This window comes from Hyperolius riggenbachi, chromosome 4, assembly GCF_040937935.1.
Source record: "Hyperolius riggenbachi isolate aHypRig1 chromosome 4, aHypRig1.pri, whole genome shotgun sequence".
Lineage (NCBI taxonomy): Eukaryota > Metazoa > Chordata > Amphibia > Anura > Hyperoliidae > Hyperolius > Hyperolius riggenbachi.
This window is the reverse complement of record NC_090649.1, coordinates 285,960,686-285,979,545: the sequence shown is the minus strand read 5'-3', so window position 1 is coordinate 285,979,545 and position 18,860 is coordinate 285,960,686. Positions and strand designations below refer to the sequence as shown.

General features: G+C 44.9%; 1 protein-coding gene across 1 annotated transcript in view; it reads left to right on the top strand.

Moving 5' to 3' along the window:
• Positions 1 to 18,860, top strand: part of MAN1A1 (mannosidase alpha class 1A member 1) — a 312,142-nt gene that overhangs the window by 281,204 nt on the left and 12,078 nt on the right. The window contains exon 9 of the mRNA XM_068231374.1: positions 9,085 to 9,304. Within this exon, the coding sequence (XP_068087475.1) occupies positions 9,085 to 9,304 (220 nt within the window). The remainder of the gene's footprint in view (positions 1 to 9,084; positions 9,305 to 18,860) is intronic.

Sequence of the window (18,860 nt, the reverse complement as noted above, 5' to 3'; positions counted from 1 at the left end):
GTTGTTTACCTTTTTAGATGTAAATAAATACATTTACATTGAATAGTTTTAATATACCTGTAGTCTACAAGTAACCCATGCCAGATCCAGTTATAGGAATTAGATAGTTATAGTTATTTTGGTTGAAAAAAGACATACCGTATATACTCGCAAGCAAGCCGACCCGCATGTAAGCCGACCCCCCAACTTTTACCCGAAAAAACAGGAAAAATTAATTGACCCTCATATAAGCCGGGGGTAGGAAATGCTGGCCGCGTGATCCCCCCATTGTGTCCTGGTATAGCTAGCATAGTGCCCAGTATGGGTAGGTAGTGCCTCAGTATAGCTAGTATAGTGCCCAGTACAGCTAGTAAAGTGCCCAGTACAGCTAGTAAAGTGCCCAGTACAGCTAGTAAAGTGCCCAGTACAGCTAGTAAAGTGCCCAGTACAGGTAGTAAAGTGCCCAGTACAGCTAGTAAAGTGCCCAGTACAGCTAGTAAAGTGCCCAGTATAGCTAGTAAAGTGCCCAGTATAGCTAGTATAGTGCCCAGTATAGCTAGTATAGTGCCCAGTATAGCTAGTATAGTGCCCAGTATAGCTAGTATAGTGCCCAGTATTGATAGGTAGTGCTCAGTATAGCTAGTATAGTGCCCAGTATAGCTAGTATAGTGCCCAGTATAGCTAGTATAGTGCCCAGTATAGCTAGTATAGTGCCCCAGTATAGCTAGTATCGTGCCCGGTATGCTAGTATAGTGCCCCATTAGAGCTAGTATAGTGCCCCAGTATAGCTAGTATAGTGCCCCAGTATAGCTAGTATAGTGCCCCATTATAGCTAATATAGTGCTCAGTATAGGTAGTGCCCAGTATGTGTAGGTGGACCCCCGCCGCGGCAGCCGCTGCAATTAGGGGGGGGAGCGGATGGGGGAGGGGACCACGAACCACCGCACTCGCAAGAAAGCCGACCCCCCCCCCCCCCCAACTTTTGGCCCACTTTTGGGGGGTCAAAAATTCGGCTTGCTTGTGAGTATATACGGTATGTCCATCGAGTTCAACCAGAATTGTTCAGAAACAAACTCGCTTTATAAAACGTATTGATCATTTTAGCGGTTAAATACATTTACTAACATATTCTGACTGCACATCCAAGTATTTGTGTTAAAATGTCTTAAACTAGCATTAGCAAGCCATCTGTAATACATGTAATACATGAATTGCTGCATTTTAAAGCAACTTGGTATTTTTCTGTTACTGTTATATTTTGGAAGCACATATCCGTGCGATACTACTGTATGTGATTTTCTGATTTTCTTATGATTACTTTGTTACATGAAACTCCTCCTCTTGTATTTGGGAAATGGCAATCGCACCATGGGTGACGTCACATTTAAAAAAAAAAAAACCTCTGCGGTGTGTTTAACCAGTTTCAAGTAGCGGCCACATTGCAGCGCATGTGCAGTGGAAAGGGTCTCTTAAAGGGACACTTAAGTCAAACAAAAAAAAAATGAGTTTTACTCACCTAGGGCTTACAATAGTCCCCTGCAGCTGTCCGGTGCCCTCGCCGTCTCCCTCCGATCCTCCTGGCCCCACCGGCAGCCACTTCCTGTTTTTCGGTGACAGGAGCTGACAGGCTGGGGACGCGAGTGATTCTTCGCGTTCCCAGACACATTAGCACCCTCTATGCTGCTATATGGTATATGATATATGCTATAGCAGCATAGATGGCGCTATTGTGGCCAGGAACGCGAAGAATCACTCGCGTCCCCAGCCTGTCAGCTCCTGTCACCGAAACAGGAAGTGGCTGCCGGCGGGGCCAGGAGGATCGGAGGGAGACGGCGAGGGCACCGGACAGCTGCAGGGGGCTATTGGAAGCCACAGGTGAGTAAAACTCATTTTTTTTGTTTGACTTAAGTGTCCCTTTAACCTTCCTAGCCTCTACCGTAATTTACCAGCACTTTTTTTTTTTTTTTACCAAAGCAGTACATTTTTTTATTTTTTTAGTGCATCTTTATACTGTAAGCGTTTTTGCACACCACTTGCAAGTTGCGTTCTTGCAAGCTGTCCACAAGCATGTATACAATATTAAAAAAAAGCACCTTTTTTCTTTCTTTTTTATATAATTTATTAAGGAAAAATTAACATTCCAATCTTATATTCCAACAACAATATACAATGCTCCAAACCTTCTTTTTCAATTTATACAAAACATAAAACAACCCAACCCCCTCCTCCTCCCAAATCCACAGACAGAATCTTCATCATATCAATATCTCATTATAACATAAATTCCAAACGTTCATAAACTCCATAAAATTCATACATTTCATAAATTTAATTCCCTCCTATAATTCCTTCTTATATTTACCAGAGAGCTCCTCCATCATATCCCCATATTCCCTTGTACCCTGAAACTCACTCTATTTTCCCCACTTTATATTAAAACCCTCTAACTTATCTTGCTGTAATGCAATTTGATTCTCCAACCTCTTCACCATATTGACTCTATCCACCCATTCCTTAAGGGATGGAGAACCTTTAACAGGAATCAGACTCTTAGCTGCAATCAATAATTGGGGTACTAAAGATCTCTTATACCTACCAATAGATGCACATGTTCCATTCAACAACACTTTCACAACATCCAAATCACACTCTTTTTTTTTTTTTTTTTTTTTTTTTTTTTCCTCCTTTCTAACTCTGTTTGCTGGTATGGGCAGTAGTGGGCACTAGTGCTACCCGCCCACAGCTGCTTTTTTTTTTTTTTTTTTTTTTTTTTTTTTTTTTTTTACACTTAGATATTTTTTTTTATAGAATCCAATACAAAAACAATGCCTAATGCGATGACACTGCATGTGCCTGACACCAGGGGGCACATGCAGCATCATCAGAGAGACACGCTGGGGGCCGTGATCATGGGGAAACAGGCATTGGATGCAGGAAGAAGAGATCATGCTGGGGATCCCCATGAGAAAAGACGGGAATACACATGTCACGAGGTGCTAGTGAAGGATCTCACACGCCAGTGAAGCTGCAGGTGAGTAGTAGCAGTTAAAGGACAAGCCTGACTCGTCCTTTCCGATTCGAACTAATTTTTTTAGGATGAGTGTAGCTCATACAACCTTTCACTATCATGCATTGGAAATGATAGTGTGTCTGTATGGCAGCCCTTGGCATGCTTAATGAAGCTTGTTTGTGATGAGGTTATCAAGAGCGTTCATTTTCCCAGCTGATTTATATTGCCTTCTACAAGACAGGCTTGTTTCTCCACCTACACAAGCCTGTATGCACTATGTGTATGCACTAAACTGCGTTAAGCACAATTAAGGCCTCTTGCACACTGCATGCATTTCCGATTCAGATTCCACTTTTTAATCGGTTTTTACCTCCGATTCAGATTTTTAATCTTTACTGCATGCTGCGTTTTTTGATCTGTTTTTCTGTTGAATGTATTCAGGGAAAATCGGAATCGGAAACTGAATCGGAATCAAAATCAGTAAGCGGATTTGCAGTGTGCAGGGAGCCTAAGTCTTGCGTACAATGAGCTCAGTCTAATGCATTGCATACAATGTATTGCATTTTTAGAAAACTGTGCACACTTTGCGATTCGTCACAGTGCCGCCAGTGGTTCCCAGGCCTTAAAGCTTTTTATTAAGTTCCTAGCACTTAGTACAGCAGTATAGCAACAAAATTAACATCTAGACTGAACCATGCCTAGAGCGGAAGCAAGGGAAAAAAAAAACAGTGGTAAACCACAAACAGTTGTCATGATATTCTGTGCATAAACACGGACTTAGCAGGCAGCCTACTTCTATAGAGATAAAATTGTAGCAGAATGTGAAACATTTGCCGTGAAATCCCCCTTCTAAACTGGGACAGTTCAGCATAAGATTATTCTGTTTTATGTTGAAACTGATGTTGCACTTTTTTGGCTGTTGCTGTTTACAAAGGTGTTTGTAGGAGATGATTACAGTGTTTATCAAGATGCAGCAGAACATGCTGAGGACCCTAATGATAGCCTTCCCTGACTTTCAATATTGCGTATCTATTTGGAATTACCAGCCTTGATTCCACACAGGCAACCTTCTCTCTGAAGCATTTCATTTTTTTTTTCACCTGATTGCTCAATGTGTTTAAAGCCCAGAAGCTAAGCCTTAATTCAGATTATAGATGTGATCTATAGTTATTGATAGTTCGTGCTTCACTGCAATTAAAAACCATTTTGCAAGGAATATGGAGAATAAAGCAAAGTTATTGGTTTTGTTGCCTAATTGAGTGTGTGATTGGTTTAAAAGCGAGCAGGCCAGAATATTATTTATGCATGCCACAGTATGTTTATCCATCCATTATGAGCAGCCTGCTCTTTTTCTGTTCACATACCCCTATCTTTGGGGAGCAGATTCTCCACACAGGATAAATTGCTACTATTATTTAGCAAGGTAATGTGCTTCTATCTCCTCCACACATGCTGTACGTGTTCATTAAGCAGCCATCCTTCTTGGCACTAACTTTCTTCTGTAATGACAGCCTTTTATTAATATGCTCTAATATCTGTGTCCACTGTACGTCAATTAATCATGACACAAAGCCATGGTGACTCAGGAGGTAACGCTGATCTCTTTTATTGTCTGGAACTTTTTGATATGCAAAACAAATCTTTCATGGTATTATCCTTTTGATAGCTTCATTTGTCAAAACTGGTGTCAGAATGTTGGGCAGAAGTAAATGTAGGATTCATTGCTAATTAGTAGTGTTTATTACGGGTTTAGAGATGGACCCTTTGTAGCAAACTACGGTTATTTCAGCATCACAGCGTTGCAGGTGGTTAAAGCAGTTACTGTGCTGTGATTACTTAAAGTAATGGAATATCACTGATCAAATTAATGTCCTTCTATGTGTGAAAACATATTGCTGCTATACACCTACTTTCTCTAAATAGAACGTGCTTTCACATAAAATATTAATCACAATTATTACCTTGTCATATATGTATCGTTGGTGTTTATTGCTTTGAGTACAATATACTGTACAGTAATATGTATGGGAATTATTGGTGTACCATCAAATTTGTTCATGTTGAACAATCTACACTTACAGATCTTGCAAAGGGGGGTTCCCTTCTCTATCACAGTGGCTACATGAAGCAGAAGGTACAGTTGGTCTTTGGCATGCGTGCAATGCCTAGTGACCACTGATTAGTGCCTCTACCCAGGCCCGCTTTTAAATCACAGAAGCCTATAGGCACAGATGTCTTGGCACCCTAGACTTCACCCCAATGAACCTACAGCCCCCCTCCAAACCGCTCCGAAGGGTGTCCTGGCTGTGCCAGCTGTCACTTCTCCCTTACTTCCCTTGCATGTCATAGCTACAGGTATCCCTTAACATTAGGTAGCCAGGGGCACCCTCAGTTTAAGTAGCTAGTGGTGCACATGACTGAAGTGAAATTTCATCAGTGGAATACCAAGAGCTGGGTGAGTAACCTCACATTTAGGCTCTGTACTCTGCATAGGTAAGAAGGAAGGCACAAGGGGAGAGGAGGTGATGAACCGCCTTTCCATGATCAGCGCTTGTAGGTACGGTATTATAGTAAATATGACCCTTCTTCTACCTGTAATTGGCCATAGAGATGTGGCAAATTAGAAAATGGATATTAGTTTGTCAGCTGTTTTTGGAAAATCTGATGTCCTATAATATAACCTCACTAGCAAATGTGCAGTTCACAAACAGGGCTAGGCTTTCCTGTGACACTTGGAGGCATTGCAACAACATACAGTAGGAGAAATGCAGTAAATACCGCAGGATACCTAAATTTACCTTAAGGCAGCGCCAAACGGCACTGGGAAATGTGGGTGCACAATGCACCGACATAAGCTGTAATGTGAATTACAGCTATGGTGGCACTCAGACAGTAAGTGGGGTGTCGTCAAGAGTCACAGAACATTCAAGAATGGTGTTTGGTCTGCACCGTGGCATGCGTGTCTGGGCAACTCGATTCTCGTTTTTGCTTCTTCAAAAATATCATCAATGAAGTAGAGATAATAGGCAATCGGGCACTGCAGAGATATCAATATTTATTCTGTATTCAGATATTCAGCAGTATATTCCAAATGAGTTGCTGTATACAGTGGTAGGGTTAGTGAATCAAAACGTATACTTGTTGCACACAGTGACAAAAATCAATAATGGTTTTCTCCTACCAGTACTCAGGCAATTGGCAGTTCTTCCATGGACCAGTCTTGGAAGCACCGCCGTGCGAAACTGCCGTTAGGCTGCCCATTTTTGGCCCTGCACCCACCGCCAACTGCCTCAGTACTGGTAGGAGAAAACTATTATTGATTTTTGACACTGTGCGCAACAACTATACGTTTGTGATTCACTAACCTACCACTGTATACAGCAACTTGTTTGGAATATACTGCTAAACATCTGAATACGGAATCAATTTGATATCACTGCAGTGCCTGATTGCCAACTATCCCTACTTCATTGATGCCATATTTGCAGCTACTTCTTATCATGAGCATGCAGTATCTACTTCTGAGGAAATCAGGGCTGTAGAGATGATGCAGCACTTTAGCTAGCCTTTTGTGGTCAGAAAAAGCCCCCAAGCAGCAGAGAATAATCATTGCTTATGCCTTTGCTTATAACGCGCATATTGTTTAATAATGCAAAACTGCTGTCTAGGAGCAACATTTGTAGTCCTCAAACAAAGAAAGGTGTATTTCTGACACTGGCAGATTTCGCTATAATTTTTCTTTTTATATAAAGAAACTGCTTCTCTTTATATCATATGTACAATATGAATATTGGAAATCGGTCGTTTGACCTGTGCGCCAGTACAGGACTTTCAACTGTTACTGAGATGGAATTTACAGTTGTGTACCAGCAATAATTTAGGCAAATTGTTGGCAAGATACTTGGGGTGCTTACACACCGTTACTGTTGCCCATAGGGATCAGTATTCTATTTCCTTCTTTTTTTTTTTCCACATTTAATTTTTCATTGCACATCAAATTTGGGATTGGAATTCTATCTCTCAGTTGACAGTTTGGGGCTGAGTGCTGTACAGACTAGGGATTGGGGCTGACTGTGCAGCGCATAATGGAGCTGCTTCCAGGAGGTGTGTGTGTAAGTCTACAGTGCATCCAGATAATACTCACAGCGCATCACCTTTTCCACATGTTATAGCCTTATTCTAAAATGGATTAAATGCATTATTTTCCTCAGAACACACCCCATAATGACAACATGAAAATAGTTTACTTGCGGGGTTGTCAGCAGCATAATTAAAAATAAAATAACTGAGGAATCACATGCATATAAGTATTCACAGCCTTTGCTCAATACGTTGTCGATATTCCAAATCATGTCCAATCAACTTAATCTACCACAGGTGGACTCCAGTTAAGCTGCAAAAACATCTCAAATATGATCAAGGGAAGCATTATCCACCTGAGCTTAATGTTGAGCTTCATGGCAAAGGCTGTGAATACTTATGTACTTGTGCTTTCTCTTTTTTTTTATTTTTAATAGTCGCCTAAACCTCAAGTAAACTTTTTCACGTTGTGTATAGACTTATGAGGGAAAAATGATGTTAATCCATTTTGGAATAAGGCCGTAACATAAAATGTGGAATAATGATGCGCTGTGAATACTTTCCAGATGTACTATAAATAGTCCTTTATAGCTTTCTAACAGTGTGGCCCGTTGTGATTAGTACTTTACAGACCGCCAGGAGTAGTGAGCATAGACACATGCTAGCATTCACTGTGAGCTCCTTGACCTCTACAGACTTAAATCTCCATCCTACTTATGAATTTATCCAAAATGCAATTCTTTGCCCCAATACATTGATACTTTCCTCCATGGTATCTGCACTTGCAGGGACCAGTGGACGAGTGATCTGAACAGCCTTGGCCTCCTCTATTTACATCCAGCCCTAACACACTGTCCTGACTGCTGGGTATATGTTGCAGTGTAAAGTATCTATTGAAATAAATGGAAAATCCATATGCTTCCAAGTGAAGTGTCCCCTATTAAACAGAGGGAGCCATAGTATTGCATGTAAGCAAACACTGAAATCGCTCAACCCTGCAGTGCTTGTGATAGCCGAGGTGGGAGCAGGTACCCCAGGGGTTTGAGTGAGGCATTTTGCTTAAATGTACTTTTGAAGGACAGACATACCTTGACTTCTGAAGGTCAGGAAAAGGCATGAATTACAAATATTATGCAGTGCCCTGTCAGTATAATTTCATAGTGTTCTTTACTTAGTACATGCAGAAATTGATTTGTAAAATGAAACCAGTGATATGTTATAGGTGGTTTCAAAACTGCAAAGACGCTTAGGTCAGTGTTTTGTGAATATAATTCCATCAATTAATGAGCCATATTATCTTTTGACTATTCTGTGGTCCATTTTGAAGGGGTTTTCTGTGTACAGTGCTCACGGCATCATTTGTCTGAAATGCCGGGCATTTGGTCAAAAGGATTTTGAAGGATAGAAAAACTTAAATGGCTACAAAGCTTATGATTTAGTATAGAAGTAGATGGGTAAGCATTTAAAGAGACACTGATGCGAAAAAAAATGTATGATATTATGATTTGTATGTGTAGCACAGCTAAGAAATAAAACATTAAGATCCGATACATCAGTGTAATCGTTTCCAGTACAGGAAGAGTTAAGAAACTCCAGCTGTTATCTCTATGCAAAAAAAGCCATTAAGCTCTACGACTTTCAAAGTCGTGGGGAGGGCTGTCTTCTGACTTTTATTATCTCAACTGTAAGTGAACAGTTTTCTTTTTATCTGCCAGAGGAGGTCATTAGTTCACAGACTGCTCTGAAAGAATCATTTTGAATGCAGAGTTTTGTGTAATCTGCACATATTAGAGAATGATGCAATGTTAGAAAACACACTATATACCTGAAAATAAAAATATGAGAATATTTTCTTTTCTGATAATCTTCTAGTAATTATTCATAGTACACAAATTCATTATATCATATATTTTTTTTCGCTTCAGTGTCTCTTTAAGGACTCAAACTGCTCTTTATTTTTGCTGTATATATGTATGTATTTCATGCAATTTTGAGTTTTTCTTTATTATCAACAGGCCATTGAGACCAATTTAATCCGCAAATCTAGCAGTGGCTTCACATACATTGCTGAGTGGAAAGGTGGTCTTCTGGAGCATAAGATGGGACATTTAACATGTTTTGCTGGTGGCATGTTTGCCCTTGGAGCTGATGGTGCACCAAGTGATAAAACAGGACACCATATAGAGCTGGCAGCGGAGATTACACGGACCTGTCATGAATCCTATGATCGCACAGGTAAGCTAGTTAGGATAAAATAGGATAAGATACCAGTGAGCTATTACTTGGATATTTGTGTACTCAGTTCACCTGGTTCCCTTAAACTGATTACTGAATATATTGGCTTGTTTGTATCCGTTCTTTTTGAAAAATTGTATCGGTTAAGTTTAGATAAATGGTGATTGCCAGTAAAGCTCTCCAAAATCATGCATTCTTTCTACTCGTTCATATAACAGTTAGGTTAAAGTTTCCCCCTGCCTTCTTTTCTCCTGCTTTTCTTTAGGAATTACCAAATGACCACCATAAACTGAGGTGAAAGATAAGCCTACCAGAGCACCAGATCGGACACCCAGTATAAAGGATCAGCACACAAGGATTTCTTCCAAAAAGCATAGAAATCTTTATTACAGAATCTTCAAAATCATACACATTAAAATACTTGAGCCGTCACAGGGACAATCCAGCAATACAATAACAGCCAAAGATGGTCAATGTCAGGGCCGGCCCTAGACTTTTTGCCGCCTGAGGCAAACTTAAAAAAAATCGCCCCCCTCCCCTCCTCAAGCCTTGGTTGGGGGGCCGCCGAGCTGGAGGGGGTAGCAGGCAGGAAGGGGGTATTGGGCAAAGCGGCAGTATTGGGCAAAGCAGTGTGCAATCCACTGTCGTCACTTCCTGCAACGCCGTCCACTGTATTGTAAGTGGACGGTGTTGCAGGAAGTGACGTCAGTGGAGCGCACGCTGGAACGCAGAAGAGGTGAGTGATCCCCGCCCGTTGCCTCTTACTAGTAGCGGCTGCTACTTAACTTTATAAAGCTGGAGGGGGAGCGCAGATGGGGGACCCAGGTGAGGGAGGGGGGGTCCGACCCCCCCCCCTCCCCGCCACTAGGCCCAATACCACTTCCTGCCCGCTACCCCTCCAGCTCGGCGGCCGGCCCCCCGCACCCACAGACAGGCGGGTGCTGCCCCCCCAGAAGTGCCGCCTGAGGCAAATGTTTCACCCCACCTCTTGAGCGGGCCGGCCCTGGTCAATGTCCATCGAAAGCCTAGTCCCCAAGCAGACCAGAGTGTTTATAGCGGTCTTGTAGACAAAGGTCAACATCATATAAAAAATCCAATCATCACGGCGACAGACACCGGCCAAGAGCTGTTTCAGGTGTCCGGCCCGTCTTCAAGCCAAGTAAAGTGCTGAATCATCGCTGTAACAGCTCACATATTTAAGGTTTGATTTTGAAGATTTTGTAATAAAGATTTCTGAGTTTAGGAAGAAATCCCTGAGTGTGCTGGTCCTTGTGGACTTTCTTTTGGAATGAGGAATGGTAGTGGGTTGTACAAGTGAAACCCCAAGTAAACTGGCATTTAAAATAGTCATTTAGTGCAACAAATAACAAAAAAGTACACATTCTCCATTGCTACAACTCGATTATGCCACTCACTTCTAAAAGTTCCTAAAGCCAGGCACATGTAGTACTGCCTGTTGCTTTGAGTATAAACTTTTACAGAGCCATGTGTGCATGGTTTGATGTAGTGTTTCCATTGCAAAATGGTATGACATCTGAAAACTTGTGTATTGTTTTATGCCACTTTCAGTTGAGTATGGTGTCTGTGTAGCTGGCTAACCTAAACAACCTAAACAAAATCTGCACAAAAGAATGTAGCAAAATCCTATCCGACAATATGCAAGGTTGGTCCATTTCTAAAGTAGGCCCGGTTCAATCATTGGGCGGCGTTTCGTTTGTTCGCGTCCCGGCATTAATCTTGAATGGAAGCAGTCCTGAAAAAGACAGCAGAAATGATGGGGGAATCGTCCGTGTAAACCAGCCCTTAAAACACTGAAAGCATTTGAGAATCATCTGCAGCCATTGTGAAAGCTGCTGTCTTGCCATTTGTCCTGCCAGTCCTTCTATCATAGGCTTCTATGGACTAACAGGATATACAAAAAGCAGAAATGTGCTATGTGCAGGCCCAATGGCTGCAGAAGATCAGGACAATGTGATGATAGCTTCTGAGATCCACAAACACCTTATGCTTTGTGCACATGCTGGTTTGAACTCTGCCATAGCAGACTATACATACCACTTTGGTCGAGAAACGAAAGAAACCAGTGTGTGTACAGAAGCTACCCCACATCTGCTAAAGACCCAGCATGTTAGATCTTCAGCGATCTCCTGTACCCAAACATATTGTTCTCCCAACTCCCCCACCCAAGGAAAACTACTCCGTTGCTCGCCTCTCACTATCCCTCCACTCCCTCCATCCAGTACTGATCGCTGCCGGGCAACAGTAGTACCTTTGTGTGTACAAGGTTTTAGGGGTATAGCAAACTCACATGCCACTCCAGCAATGCCATCATGTGGCGCTAAATGAAAGTCATTTTATTTTAATTGTAACATTTTTGATAAGGAATAATTATTCTTTACAATTTTAACGGCACATTTCATTTTTTCTTTCGGTTTTATATATTGTTGCATTTATAAGTTAATTACCATGCCTTAGTACTAACTGGAAAGTCTGTGGGATCATGTCAAGGACCTGTTTGGAAATTCATGTAATCTTAAAAAAAAAATATGTAAAATGCCCTATATCGACAGTGCCATTATTTCTGGAAGGCACATTGTTGCCAAAGTAGTGGTGCAATTCACTTTATTACACTAGAAAGAGCGGTGAAAATGCCCACATGAAATTCCTTTCAAAGAAGATTTAAAAAGAAAACTGAACAAGTAAAAATCTCTAAGCCCACCACCATACCACTACTTGCAGAACATCGCTCTGTGATGCCACAGTGGTCAGTAACATAACCAAAGACAGCAGTCTGTCAGACAAACTCTTCTTTATCATAATAAACTGCTTCATGATTGACTGATTCTGCCCTTGGCATGCATGTCCATATCATTTACCAGATTTACCATACATGTTAATGTCTGCCAGCTTTGGACCAAGTGACTGCTGCTATGAGACACATGCCATGAGTTGTTCGCCTCAGGATAAACAAATTATGGTAGATCTATCTGCAGGTGCCTCCACTACTTATTTCACACCATAAACAAAAGTGCAGTATTGTTACCCTTGCCACAAACAACTTAGGCCCCGTTCACACTTGCGGTTTTTCAAAAACCGCACCGGATGTCCGGACCGCACCGGAGCCGGATCGGACCTGAACTGTACGGTTCCTGTCCGGATCCGGTCCGGATCCGGTCCGGTTGCATACGGTTTCCGTGCGGTATGAACACGGTTCCGGTCCGGATCCGGATTCTTAAAGAGATAACAACCTGTATAAATACCTGGGGTTCTGGGAGGTCAGCAGAAGCTCTGGGGTCATTGTTGGAGACAGCTGGACGTGTGGAGACCATCCTTGGATACAGAGACAGCAGTTGGGACCATGGATCCAGTCATTTTTTACGCTTATTACCTGGGAATTCTCTCCTTCCTGTTGTTTACCTACTACTATGTGGGGAGAAGGCGTGCTCCTCGCAGGAGATGGTGGGTGCACCCTCTACTAGCCAGGAGGCAGAGGAAGGGAGAGTTCCAGGCCCTCTACCGGGACCTCAGACGACACCCACAGAAGTTCTACAGCTACACTCGGATGTCTATTCCCCTGTAAGTATATAGGCCTAAATACACCAACCCCCACCATTCCTAAACACCCCACCCTCACCCCCACAACACCTCATCCCTGTATACCTAGCTAAACACACCACCCTGACCCCCACACCCCTGTATACCTAGCTATACAGTACACCCCCACCCTCCACAACACTTCCAAACCTCTGTAAACACACCTCCCCCATCCTCCACCCAACACCTTGTCCCACAACATACTTTACAGCTTCTTCCTTTCCATCTCCTGACAGGTTTGATACCCTTTTGGAGATGGTGAAGGATGACCTTAGGAAGAAGGATACCACGTTCAGGAGAGCAGTCACACCACAAGAACAACTACTCATCACACTGAGGTATGTAAAAACAAATTTTTTTATTGCAAAAACAACCACTTTCCAACATGGAAACATTCTTCCAACATGGAAGACAAAAAAATAACATATCTATGGTATAGCCCGGTCAGTTTTAAGGAACACCAACCACCAACTTTGTGCTGGAAGAGTTGTAGGGCATAGCTGCCCAAGTGTCTTTCGGGGACACCAGGCCCTAATAAATTGAAGTGCTTCAAAAACCTAACCACTGGCACAGGACCCTCTGAGCCATGGGTGAAGGACACAGGTCAGTGAAAAGGCTAGGCCTCTCACCGACCAGTCAAGGTGTCCTTCATCCATGGTTCAAAGGGTCTTGTGCAAGTGGTTAGGAACAAGAACAAAGTGAGGAGCAAGAGGAACCGATGGCAGAGGTGCATGACTACAGGTGCAGTGCAACAGGCACAAGGTTGTGACCCAGGTAGTGTCTTTCGGGGACACCAGGCCCTAAAATTGAAGTGCTTCAAAAACCTAACCACTGGCACATGACCCTCTGAGCCATGGATGAAGGACACAGGTCAGTGAAAAGGCTAGGCCTCTCACCGACCAGTCAAGGTGTCCTTCATCCATGGCTCCAAGGGTCTTGTGCAAGTGGTTAGGAACAAGAACAAAGTGAGGAGCAAGAGGAACCGATGGCAGAGGAGCAGGACTACAGGTGCAGTGCAACAGGCACAAGGTTGTGACCCAGGTAGTGTCTTTCGGGGACACCAGGCCCTAAAATTGAAGTGCTTTAAAAACCTAACCACTGGCACAGGACCCTCTGAGCCATGGGTGAAGGACACAGGTCAGTGAAAAGGCTAGGCCTCTCACCGACCAGTCAAGGTGTCCTTCATCCATGGTTCAAAGGGTCTTGTGCAAGTGGTTAGGAACAAGAACAAAGTGAGGAGCAAGAGGAACCGATGGCAGAGGTGCATGACTACAGGTGCAGTGCAACAGGCACAAGGTTGTGACCCAGGTAGTGTCTTTCGGGGACACCAGGCCCTAAAATTGAAGTGCTTCAAAAACCTAACCACTGGCACATGACCCTCTGAGCCATGGATGAAGGACACAGGTCAGTGAAAAGGCTAGGCCTCTCACCGACCAGTCAAGGTGTCCTTCATCCATGGTTCAAAGGGTCTTGTGCAAGTGGTTAGGAACAAGAACAAAGTGAGGAGCAAGAGGAACCGATGGCAGAGGTGCATGACTACAGGTGCAGTGCAACAGGCACAAGGTTGTGACCCAGGTAGTGTCTTTCGGGGACACCAGGCCCTAAAATTGAAGTGCTTTAAAAACCTAACCACTGGCACATGACCCTCTGAGCCATGGATGAAGGACACAGGTCAGTGAAAAGGCTAGGCCTCTCACCGACCAGTGTAGGTGTCCTTCATCCATGGTTTCAAGGGTCTTGTGCAAGTGGTTAGGAACAAGAAAAAAGTGAGGAGCAAGAGGAACCGATGGCAGAGGTGCATGACTACAGGTGCAGTGCAACAGGCACAAGGTTGTGACCAAGGTAGTGTCTTTCGGGGACACCAGGCCCTAAAATTGAAGTGCTTCAAAAACCTAACCACTGGCACAGGACCCTCTGAGCCATGGATGAAGGACACAGGTCAGTGAAAAGGCTAGGCCTCTCACCGACCAGTCAAGGTGTCCTTCACCCATGGCTCCAAGGGTCTTGTGCAAGTGATTAGGATCAACAAAGTAAGGAACAAGAGGAATCAAAGGCACAGGAGCAGGACTACAGGTGCAGTGCAACAGGCACAAGGTTGTGACCCAGGTAGTGTCTTTCGGGGACACCAGGCCCTAAATTATTAGTGCTTCTAAAACCTAACCACTGGCACAGGACCCTCTGAGCCATGGATGAAGGACACAGGTCAGTGAAAAGGCTAGGCCTCTCACCGACCAGTGAAGGTGTCCTTCACCCATGGCTCCAAGGGTCTTGTGCAAGTGATTAGGATCAACAAAGTAAGGAACAAGAGGAATCAAAGGCACAGGTGCAGGACTACAGGTGCAGTGCAACAGGCACAAGGTTGTGACCCAGGTAGTGTCTTTCGGGGACACCAGGCCCTAAAGTTCAAGTCCAGCAAAACCAAAAGTTAAAAAGCCCTGTGATGGTATCCTTCCTCCGAGGATCGGAGGTATTCAGAGGAGCATGTCCAGGAACAATTTGACTTTTTTTTTCAAATTGTATCGGCACCACTACTAGAAAAGGTGGGAGTTGCTGCCTGGAAATCTGGACTCTCTTGGGTGCTGGTCGTGGATGAGCTGGACCCTGACAGCGGTGGCCCATATTGACTGCCTCTGTAGCCGGTGTACATCTGTGATGATTGCCAGGTGGGCACCGCTGTTGGTTGTGGGGGTCTAAAAATTGGTGGTTGCAAAAATGGCGTGTCCATGTGCTGTTTAATCACCTCCAGCAAATTGGAATGGCACGCCATCAGGTTTTGGGAAGGCACCTTTTCCAGATATGGTATTAGAGACATCACAGTGTGAAAACACGGGTGTGCCTGCAATTTCAGTAGTTCCTTGCTTTGTTGATGCATTTGCTGCATCATGTTCTGCAGCTGGCCCACCGACTGATGATGCTGCGCACGCAGTTGGTCGATTTCTCCTCTGTGCATCTCATGAATCATTTTAAGCTCGTCCCTGTAGTGCCCATGTACAGCGTCGAGCTCACATTGCAGTGAAGTGATGTGGGACTTGTACTGCTCCATGATATGGCCCCTGTCCTCATCTTGCAACTGCCGGGTTATGAGAGTTTGGTGGCTCTGAAGAATCCCGAGAAGTCCGGAGACAGCCCCGGACATCTCGGACTCTGTCTCTCTCCTTGTTGGGGGGAGGGTACCTCGACGCCTCACTGGTGTGGTGGTCCTCACTGGTGGTGTGGCAGCATCTTCCCGTCCTCTGGCCTGTGTCGGGGTTGCCCTGCGCGCTGGTTGTGCTGCAGTCTCTCGGTGCTCCTCACTTTGTTCTTGTTCCCCTGGAGCTTCCATAGCGGTCGATTGTGGAGGTTCAGCTTCTTCCACACTCGGTCCTGCAACCTCAACATCCAAGCTCTCTTCTGCCAAGTCATCATCAAAGGAGAGAGTTGGGATTAAGGACTCCCTCCTCCTACTCCTCTCCTCGGGGCAATAGGTTACATCGGCGACGTCATCATCCACCAAGCTCTCCTCACTGCTGAACCGTGCCTCCTGGGTCGGTTCCTCTTGCTCCAAATTGTCTTCAGTCCTGTAGATAAAAACAATATTTATTGGTGTGCCAAACAGCATGTGGCGTCAATTCACAGAGCTAGCAAACACTAGCAATCACTTTATCAACCGTTTCTACCCAACATTTGATAAAGCTTGTGAGAAAAGTTCGCTAGCCATGGGAATTGAGGCCATAGCAATACATGGCCGAAGTCATGGTAAATGAGCTCTCAGTTCCTGCCCACAGTAGTGGTACTTACAGTCTAGGTTCCAGGCTTGCATTGATGAAAGACAATTGCTTGGCAAATTGGTAGTCTTTTTGTCGCCTTCCCCCGCCACTGCCACTTCGTTCGGCAAGTTTTTTCTTCCGTAGCCATTTCACGTATGCATCCCGTATATTGCGCCACCTTGTCTTGAACCTTTCTCCTGTAACGACATGAAAAATTGATTTCGATTATTTCTCTTGTAGGTACTTCGCAACTGGACAAACATATACATCGCTACATGTCACATTTCGTATTGGGAAGAGCACGGTGGCAGGCATCGTCGTGAGGACTTCGAGGATCCTTTGGACGCGACTGAGGGCCAGATACATGCCTGTGCCGGACACCACGAAATGGGAGGAGATCGCCCAGGGCTTCTGGACCGAGTGCAAGTTTCCTAATTGTGTTGGCGCACTGGATGGGAAACACATCCGGATTCAGAAACCCGTGGGGAGTGGCAGCCATTATTTCAACTATAAAAAATACTTCAGCATTGTTCTAATGGCAGTGGCAGATGCGGACTACAAGTTTGTGTACGTGGATGTGGGGTCGTACGGTAGTTCCAATGACTCTGGAATTTTCCAGCGTACGACCCTTTGCCGGCTGATGGAGGAAGGCAGACTGCGTCTCCCCCGTGACAGACCCTGGCCTGGGACAAGGGCACCGGCCTACCCCTATGTGTTTGTGGGGGACGAGGCCTTCGCCCTGTCCGACCATGTAATGCGTCCGTACCCAGACAGGGGACTTGATGCCAGCCAGCTACACTTCAATGCTCGGTTGAGCCGTGCAAGGACAATGGTGGAGTGCACATTTGGGATCCTGGTGTCAAAGTGGAGGGTGTTCCACACGCCCATGCTGCTGAAACCGGGCAACGCAGTTGTCGTGGTGAAGGCAGCATGCATCCTCCACAACTTTGTGCGGCAGGAGGAAAGAGAGACTCCGGAACCCCCGAATGTGCTTCCACTAATGCCCCTGCGGAGGTATGCAACCAGGCCAAGGGTAGTGTCACTGCGGAACAGGGACCAACTGAGACTTTATTTTACCACACCACCAGGACGAGGGTGAATGTTTGGTTTTTAATATGTTTTGTTGAAATGTGTTTATTTTGGAGTTTCAAGTTTTTGAGTGATTTTAAATGTATTAATTTTTTACAATAAATTGATGTATAATAATTGGTCATTGTGTATGTTTTATGTGCACAGGTGGGGTACATCGCAGGTGGGTGGGATACATCACAGGTGGGTGGGATACATCACAGGTGGGGTACAGGTGGGTGGGATACATCACAGGTGGGTGGGATACATCACAGGTGGGGTACAGGTGGGTGGGATACATCACAGGTGGGATACATCACAGGTGGGATACATCACAGGTGGGGTACAGGTGGGTGTGATACATCACAGGTGGGTGGGATACAGCACAGGTGGGGTACAGGTGGGTGGGATACATCACAGGTGGGATACATCACAGGTGGGGTAGAGGTGGGTGGGATACATCACAGGTGGGGTACAGGTGGGTGGGATACATCACAGGTGGGGTACAGGTGGGTGGGATACATCACAGGTGGGGTACAGGTGGGTGGGATACATCACAGGTGGGTGGGATACATCACAGGTGGGATACATCACAGGTGGGGTAGAGGTGGGTGGGATACATCACAGGTGGGGTACAGGTGGGTGGGATACATCACAGGTGGGTGGGATACATCACAGGTGGGATACATCACAGGTGGGGTACAGGTGGGTGGGATACATCACAGGTGGGGTACTGATGGGTGGGATACATCACAGGTGGGTGGGATACATCACAGGTGGGATACATCACAGGTGGGGTAGAGGTGGGTGGGATACATCACAGGTGGGGTACAGGTGGGTGGGATACATCACAGGTGGGGTACAGGTGGGTGGGATACATCACAGGTGGGGTACAGGTGGGTGGGATACATCACAGGTGGGTGGGATACATCACAGGTGGGATACATCACAGGTGGGGTACAGGTGGGTGGGATACATCACAGGTGGGGTACTGGTGGGTGGGATACATCACAGGTGGGATACATCACAGGTGTGGTACAGGTGGGTGTGATACATCACAGGTGGGTGGGATACAGCACAGGTGGGGTACAGGTGGGTGGGATACATCACAGGTGGGATACATCACAGGTGGGGTAGAGGTGGGTGGG